Source organism: Belonocnema kinseyi, chromosome 5 (genome assembly GCF_010883055.1).
Source record: "Belonocnema kinseyi isolate 2016_QV_RU_SX_M_011 chromosome 5, B_treatae_v1, whole genome shotgun sequence".
In the NCBI taxonomy this organism is placed as follows: domain Eukaryota; kingdom Metazoa; phylum Arthropoda; class Insecta; order Hymenoptera; family Cynipidae; genus Belonocnema; species Belonocnema kinseyi.
Window position 1 is genome coordinate 45,206,713 of NC_046661.1, and position 8,841 is coordinate 45,215,553.

The window sequence follows — 8,841 nt, forward strand, 5'->3', positions numbered from 1 at the left end:
CACCGTAATAACCTACATTTAGCGATACCCAGGAACAGCGACGCGGACGTAGCAGGCTTCTGTTCCCTTTGGGGTGCTTGATTTGCGTGAGTCCTCTCATCTCTTACAATTATCAAAGAGATTTACAACATTGTAAGTAGCTATTTTATGTATTTTCAGCTTTAGAGTGATAAAGTGTTCGTTTATCTGTAAATGACCCTCTTAGTGCTTTTCTTTTGTGTTGGTTTGATATGTATCTCTTCAAAGACAAACAGTAGTCCGCCAAAATATGGCTGTCCCAAACACTCTGATATATCTTTTCAATATATTTTAAATCCTGGTGGAATCTTTCACCCTGTTCTTCACTGAAATCGCCTAAATTATCAGGAAAGTACTCAATGTGAGATTGAAGAAAGTGCAGCTTTAGATTCTTTAGGCATCCCATATTTTTGAAATATTGTACCATATTTTCTACTATAATCTCGTAATTAGGATCTTACCTATTTCCCAGAAATTTTTTCGTAACGTCTCTAAAGCTTTGCCAAGCTGCTTTCTCCACTTTAGTCATTCTTTTTAGGAATTTATTGTCTTTCAAATTTTCTATAATTTGCGGTCCATCAAAAATAACTGCTCTTATTTTCGCATCAGACAGTTTACAAAATTTTTCAAATATGTACATAAAAGCTTTTCTCTCTGTTGTATGCATTGCTTTAACGAATTGTTTTACAAGGCCCAACTTTGTAGCAATGGTGAAAGGATTATTTTATTTGTTGGTATTAGACTCTGTTTTTAGGATATGTTTGGATCCTGGAGTTACATTTTCCCTACTGGGCCAATCCTTTCTCACATAATGTTCGGCACGAGTTCGGCTGACCCATTCCCATGGAAAACATGGCTGTTTAGTGAAACCACTTTATTGACCTATTAAAATGTTCATTATTTTAAAATCTCCACATATTTTCCACTTGTGTTTAGCGTATTCTAATTTTTCGAGTACGAAGCAAAGGTGTTCGTAATCCTCATTTAACACAACTGAATGAGCAACAGGTAGCGGAGCAAGATGGTTGCCATTATGTAGCAAGACTGCTTTTAAACTACGTGTTGAAGAACCTATAAATAGGCACTAGTATTTAGCTTCATAAGAAACATTATACTCATTCATTAGTCCTTCAATATTGTTATAATAAACTAAATTTTTTAATTCCGTAAAATATTTTCTAAATTGCATATCTCTTTCGCGATGAAAAGTTATACGAGTTCCTGGAGCTAGGCAATTTTTCTCTTTTAATGTTGACGCCATTAGTTCAGAAACTTCTTTTGAAAGTCCAGCATCTCGGAATAAGTCATTAATCTATTCTTGAGTGAACCCATTGTGATTTTTGTCAGTCTCGTCTTCTGATTCTTCTGATGTTTCATCGTTCATCTGTATATCCTCAGCGACGTCATCAGCTTCGATATCCGACATTTCCATTGCTCTTTTATCTTCTTCGCCAGTAGTAATACTTTTGTTACTCTCTTCAGCTTCAAGAATGGTAGGACAAGTTACAGATTCAACAGTTGCATAACACATTGAAGAATTTGTCTTTCGGTTGTGCCCAAAAACTTTCGTTAAACACAAATAGCAATCCTTCTCATCATTTTTTGGTTCACCCCAGATCATTGGAGAAGCAAATGTTCGCTTCTGTTGTTTACTAAGCTGCGAAGACCATCTTAAGCATATTGTTTTTGGCGTCCAATAATTGATCATTGCACTGGTTTTTTTACCAAAAAGTCCTGGCATCTAATTTTAAGTGCATCTGTGAATATTTCTACAAATATATTCTCTATAAAGAACGTATTAAGAGTCGAAGCAATTGTTGCATGATGTCTTTCTTGTAACATTATACTCTGCAAGGGCCGATACTGGGTTTGCGAGTCCCTGCATCGTGATTTTCTGTGTGCCGATCATGTTCAGTGCTGCCGTTCTGTTGCGTATAAAGTCGGTATGTTTCGGTGAAAAAAGTCGAGATAGCATACACAAAAATTGGTATTTATCGGTATACGTTTCTTTGTCTCTTTTTCACTAAGAAAGTAACCTTTTTTTATTACTGCGCTGGTCATAAAAGCGCAAAAAGTCAATATATTATAATTAAATATATCATTAAATACAATTCTATAGTTGGCGGAGGTTGGAAGCACGAGTAAGAGTGTTCCGACATACAGGAATGAAGCACGAATATCAGGGAAACAAATGTTTTGCGATGGAATGTGAATGAAGTCAATTACACTAAAGAAAGAAAAATCCTGATACTGCAGTGCAATCGGTCGGGACAATCTTTAGCGTTGACTAAATTCAAAGTACATCGCGAGGCATTTGTCTCCCTGATATTCACGCTTCTTTCCTGTATGTCGGAATAGAGAGACGTATACCGACATATACCGATTTTTGTGAACACTATCCCCACTACTTTCACTAACTCATAACGACTTTATACGCAACAGAAGAGAGCACTGAACATGATCGGCAGACGGAGAATTACGATGCAGGGAGTCAAAAGCCCGGTATCGGCGGCTGGTCAGGGTGAGTAAGCGGGCCTGCAGGCCTCCTCATCAAACGAACCCAGCTCCACATCGGTAGGTAACTTGGCCCTTGAAGAGTATAATGTTACAAGAAAGACATCATGCGATAATTGTGTAGAGTCTTTCTGCGTTCTTTGTAGAGAATATATTGTGAGTAAACTTAGAAAGATATTCACAGATGCACTTAAAAATAGATGCCAGGACTTTTTGGTAAATAAACCAGTGAAATGATCAATTATTGGACGCCAAAAACAATATGCTTAAGATGGTCTTCGCAGCTTAGTAAACAACAGAAGCGAACATTTGCTTCTCCAATGATCTGGGGGGAACCAAAAAATCATAAAAAGAATTGCTATTTTTAAGTAACGAAAGTTTTTGGGCACAACCGAAAGACAAAATCTTCAATTTGTTATGCAACTGTTGAATCTGTAACTTGTCCTACCATTCTTGAAGCTGAAGAGTGTAACAAAAGTAATACTACTAGCAACGAATATAAAAGTACCATGGAAATGTCGCACATCGAAGCTCATGACGTCGCTGTGGATATAAAGATGAACAAGGAAACATCAGAAGAATCAGAAGATGAGACTGATAAAAATCCCAATGGGTTTACGCAAGAAGAGATTAATGACTTGTTCCGAGATGCTGGACTTTCAATAGAAATTTCTGAACTAATCGCGTCAAGATTAAGAGAGAAAAATTGTCTAGCTCCAGGAACTCGTATAACTTTTTAATGCGAAAGAGATATCCAATTTATAAAATATTTTACAGACGTAAAAAATTTAGTATACTGTTAAAATATTGTAGTTTAAAAGCAGTCTTGCTACATGATGACAACCGTCTTGCTCTAATACCTATTGGTCATTCGGTTGTGTTAAATAAGGAGTACCACAACCTTTGATTCGTACTCGAAAAATTAAATTACGCTATACACAAGTGGAAAATATGTGGGGATTTAAAAATAATGACCATTTTAATAGGTCAAAAAAGTGGTTTCATTAAAGATCCATGTTTTCTATGTGAATGGGACAGCTGAGCTCGTGCCGAACATTAGGTGAGAAAGGATTGGCCCAGTAAGGAAAATTTAACTCCAGGATCCAAGGTTATATCATAAAGCAGAGTCTAATACCAACAGATAAAGTGATCCTTCCACCATTGTATATAAAGTTGGGACTTGTAAAAGAATTCGTTGAAGCAATGAATATTACGGAGAGCAAAGCTTTTATGTACATATGTAAAAAATTTCCTAAACTGTCTGATGCGAAAATAAAAGCAGGAAAGATCCTAATTACGAGACTATAGTTGAAAATATGGTACAAAATTTCAAAAATATGGGATCCCTAATGAATATAAAGCTGCAACTTTCTTCATTCTTACATTGAGTACTTTCCTGAAAATTTAGGCGATTACAGTGGAAAGCAGGATCAAAGATTCCACCAGGATTTAGAAGATATTGAAAAGAGATATCAGGATGTTTGGGACAGCCATATGGTGGCAAACTACTGTTGGTATTTGAAGAGAAACACGTCAAACCAACACAAACGAAAAGGAATACGAAGCTCATTTACAAATAAACGAACACGTTATCACTCCAAAGCTGAAAATACATGAATTTGCTACTTACAATGTTGTAAAACTTCTTGAGAATTGTGAGAGGCGAGGGGACTCACGTAAATCAAGCACCCCGAATCGTGAAATGCAGGAGGGTGGGGGGGCTCACGCAAATCAAGCACCCCAAAGGGAACAGAAGCCTGCTACGTTCGCATCGTTGTTCCTGGGTATTGCTAAATGTAGATTATTAGGGTGCAGGAAGTCTGGACCTTCTTGAGAATTCGAATTTCTGCCAAACAAGAATTAAGTCTCGAGCATAAGTTTTGATTGTAGCTTTCTGAGATCATGGGCTTTTGAACACTCACTTGTAAGTCTTTTTGTTGTTACGGTTATGGGGCTATAAGATTATGGATTTTCTGGGTTATACGGATATGGGGTTTTGGGATTATAGGATTCTGGACCCTTCAGGGTTATCGAGCCTATGGGTTTTGAGGTTATGAAGTGAAGGACGAATGGAATTATAAAGCTAAAACTCCCCGAAATGAAGGTTTCAGATTTTCGTCTAAGCTGTTTTTTTGCCGCAATTTGAGTTTGTAGTTTATTGGAATTAGAGATCTATGAGTTTTGAGGTTATGGGTTTTAAAGTTATAGGTTATCAACCTTAAGCTTATTGAGCTTTGAAGGCATAGGGTTGTATGGCTTAAGGGTCGATATTGCTGGGTTTTATAGTTTCAAGCTGGCTTTTGAGGTTAGAGAAAACACTGACGTGATGGGGCAAAACAGGTTTCGAATTCGGGTTCAGCGACCCAAAAAACGTATAATCCAATTGGTCCGGTTTAAGGAACCTTCCACTCATTTTTTGCGGTCCAGTGTTATTATTACAGAAACGAAAAACATTGTAAATAGTAATTGAGGTCTCTTAAAATAGAGATCAGAGAAGAAGAAAATAAGTTAACCTATAGAGGACGGGGGTACTAACTATTTGATGTTTTTGGGTAAAATATGGTGCACTAATTTTTTAGTACTAGGCACATAAAAACATGCATGTACCAACTTTGACGCTAAAATAGTAACAAATAAATAAATGTATTACTTGACCTTGAAATTTCGAGTTTCAAGGTCACCTCTGCGTTCAGGATTTTTTGCACTATTTTTTTCTTACTGGGCGCATCAAAAAATATGGGTATACCAAACTATAACGCTGAAATATCATAAGAAAGTTTTTTTTTATATTGGCCTTTACGTTGCGGGCGGGGGTTGTCGATATATCGACCACCTGTCAGGTCGGGGACTTGAAATGAGTTTTCTGTTGAAATTATGAATAAATTTTTGGTCAAATGAAAGTTTGATTTGAACGGAAATTTTCCCGTCCTTTAAAGATTAAATAAAAATTATGATCTTCATTGAACGCTACCTGAAAATCATACCTTAAAGTAATTTTTTTAAACGAACTCATTCGCTTTAATTTCAACTGAAAAAGTTCAATATAGAGCATTCTTTTAAACTGCTATAGCTTTCGGATGCAACCTGATCCATTAGGCGTAATTTCTCGGTGTCGAGTTTAATGTGTCTTATATTAGTTACATACGAGTTTCTTTTTATTAGCTTTGTTTATTTTATAAATCTCACGCAATTCCTCCAGCGGGGACATTCCAAGTAAAGCATGTTCACAATTTCGCATGATATTTCTGCAAATTGTTTCTGCAATATGTTTCTGCATAATTATTTTTTTCCAATTATTTTACATTCAATAATGTTGAATCTGTTAAACAGTTCTCGAGTATTACAGGTATTAAAGAATACGCTTAATCACCAGAATTTCAAGGTATTCCATGAAGATTGCGCTCTGTCCAAATGTTTATAGACTATTTTGGCGGAACGTTCTTTTACTTGCAGGGTGAATGGAAGACAAAAGTGTATGTGTTTTTGCCTATCTCATCATAGAGTGCTAGCATAGCAAATTCTTTCAATACATTGAGTTGGAGGCAAGTTAGAGGCGAGCCGGAAACGAGCCGTAGACGAGTCGGAAATGAGCCGAAGAGGGGCCGATGGCAAGTATAGAAAATTTCACAAGAGGTACAACTGTCTGCTTTTTGAATCTGTCACATACGATATTTTTGGTAACAAATGCATGGAATCTGCGATTTGAGAAACACTAGAAACGAAGAGAAATTTAAAAAATTTTTTACTCTGTTCAACTTTTTAAATATAAAAACGTGAAGTGAGTTTGAAAAATATATTATACTGACAAAAATAAGTTACCACTCGACTTTTACATTGGTTTTTTTCTAATGGTTTTACAAAATGAACAATTGTGAAAGAAAAAGAATAATAAAAAAAATATTATTTTCTAACAATTCTACAAAAAATGAAGTCAACCTTTAGTTTTTTTACGCGAGTGAATCTTTGTCGTCTTTTACATAGTTTTGCATTGTTGCATTTGAACAATTAGTGAACTGATAAACAATATTATTCGAATTAGTTGCTTTGTTATAAATTGTGTATGCTTTGAGTCACAATCTTTAGATGTCGCTGCGCCGAAGTTCACCCTCGATTTGTTTTTGGAGCGCGTTGGTAATGGAGATCCATTCTCAGGTCTTTAAGTTGTCAAATACGGTTCTCATTTAATAATTTTCTTATTTGGTATTATATTTTTCTTGTATTTCTTACTGAATCTTCTACGTAACTTTCTGCAGCCTTAGTGGGTTTCCACCCACCACGACGCTTAAAAGTCGTGATATCAGCTCCAGAATTAGCAAGAAGTATTGCTGAGGTGCAACGACAGGTGTGACCCATATAGAGTTAAGGGTCTGGCAAGTTTAAATATGTAGCGACCTGTTTTGGCAGATTACCAAATTTGTTGATAATAGAAGTTACCTTCAACCGTAAACATTCGCGGAATATGCATTTTTGTTTTAGGTATTGTTATCAGCAAATGAGAGACATGCTCCTTGATATCATTTATTGGCTATCCTGGAGCTCTGATTTTCGAAGTGAACCAGTAATTCCAAAGATTAGAACAACATGCAAATAACATAATAAATTATTATTATTACTACTAATTATTTAATTTTATCAATAATAATCATAAATTAATAACTAGGTCGCCCCAAAAGTAACCCTCTCTATTTATTTAAATTGAAATTATAAAAGATAAGAAGAGCACAATAACAATACAAACATAACAAAATAGGTGGCATGTCTCTGAAATACTTTGCATCCTATTTACCTCCTTTAAAACTGTGAAGTATAAAAGATAAAAGAAGTAGAATAGAACTAAGAACGAGCAAAAAACAAGTAGCACAGAAAGAATTATTTTCAGAGCAACCCTCGTATGACAGAGTGAGGTTATATCTCATAGCAAAAGTTAAGAAAATAAAAGTCTGTACATTTTTGTTATATTTACCTTCTTTGTTAAATACTGCTGATCAGGAGCTTCATTAGGCCAATAAATTGTGTGTGATTTGCTCAGCTGCTTCACGAACATCTGGTGGTATCTGATCGACGTCACTACATTAAGATTCACTCATTTTTTTATTAGCTTTAAATACCGAACTTCGAAGCAAAAATGAAACTGTGATTCGACAGCATGCGCGATCAGCTAATCTTCGTTGCAAGCGCAGCAGCTAGAAAAACTGAACTCCGTCAAAGTGCGCAAGCTCAACTGTTACAAATAGTATTTTTATAACTTCTTTTTAATACGGTTTCAAAACTGGTGACTTTCCACAAGCTATACATGCCTCGAAAATAAAATATTCCGTGCATGCATTACAAAAAAACATTCGAAGGGTCCGCGGTCTAAAACCGTTACTGAGATTTCAAAAATTTTAAACGGCAAAGGAAAATCTTTATTATTTTTGCATTTTTCAATATTTGTTTAAAATGTAAAATGTTACAATTATGTGTACAATTATGTTTACAATTATGTGTACAAATATTCAGTCAATTTTGTTCAGATCGATTTAGAATGTTGACACAAGCCTTATAACATTATTTGATAGGGAACTATGTAGGATGTTGTTGAAAAATTGAAAACTTTTTGTTTTGCGACCTAATTTTCAGGATTTTTTGGTACGAAAAAAAAAATTTGTTTCGAACTTCCACCAATTATTTAAAATTTGATATTTTTGTAAACCCCTACGCACTTCCTTTCCTTTTAGTTCAACATAAAGAAAAAACTTAATTTTTGTGTTTCCAATCAATAGCGACCACGAAAAGTTGGTTGTAGTAGAGGTCTCTCTCAAAATTCCTCTGATGCTCATAGCTCTGTATAGGCGCCATTTTTCCTTTAAATATTTTGTAAAAATCAACTTATGCACTTCAAAACATGTATAATAAAGTCATCTAATTAGATTTTCCATTAAATATAAAGTTTCTATGAAAAAAGTTCCAAAAACGAACTTCAAGAAGAGGGATCTGCATAGATGTTACCCCTTAAATGAAAATTTAACGTTATATGATTTAACGTTATATGGCAATTGTAAGTTATTAATATGTTATCTACAAGGGATCCATGTGTCTATACCTGTTACTTGCAGTGTTCTACTTCTGGTTTTCTATTGTTTTTCCCGGGCTCGCATGTTTCTGCGTTGTTTTTTAAGCTGCGGCAAGTTTAATATGACACCATAAACAGTTTACATGTTTAGACTGCAGACGTACAGTCTGTCAAGTTAAAGCGTGGGTGGCTTTACTCGCAGTCGGTAAGGTGTATCGACATGATTTTGGTGTCAAAATATTAAGAAGAGCTCCCTC

General features: G+C 35.3%; 1 protein-coding gene across 1 annotated transcript in view; it reads right to left on the bottom strand.

The window, feature by feature from the left end:
- Positions 1–4,263: 4,263 nt before the first annotated feature.
- Positions 4,264–8,841, bottom strand: part of LOC117173629 (nose resistant to fluoxetine protein 6-like) — a 73,782-nt gene continuing 69,204 nt past the window's right edge. The window contains exon 7 of the mRNA XM_033362270.1: positions 4,264–4,378. Within this exon, the coding sequence (XP_033218161.1) occupies positions 4,264–4,378 (115 nt within the window). The remainder of the gene's footprint in view (positions 4,379–8,841) is intronic.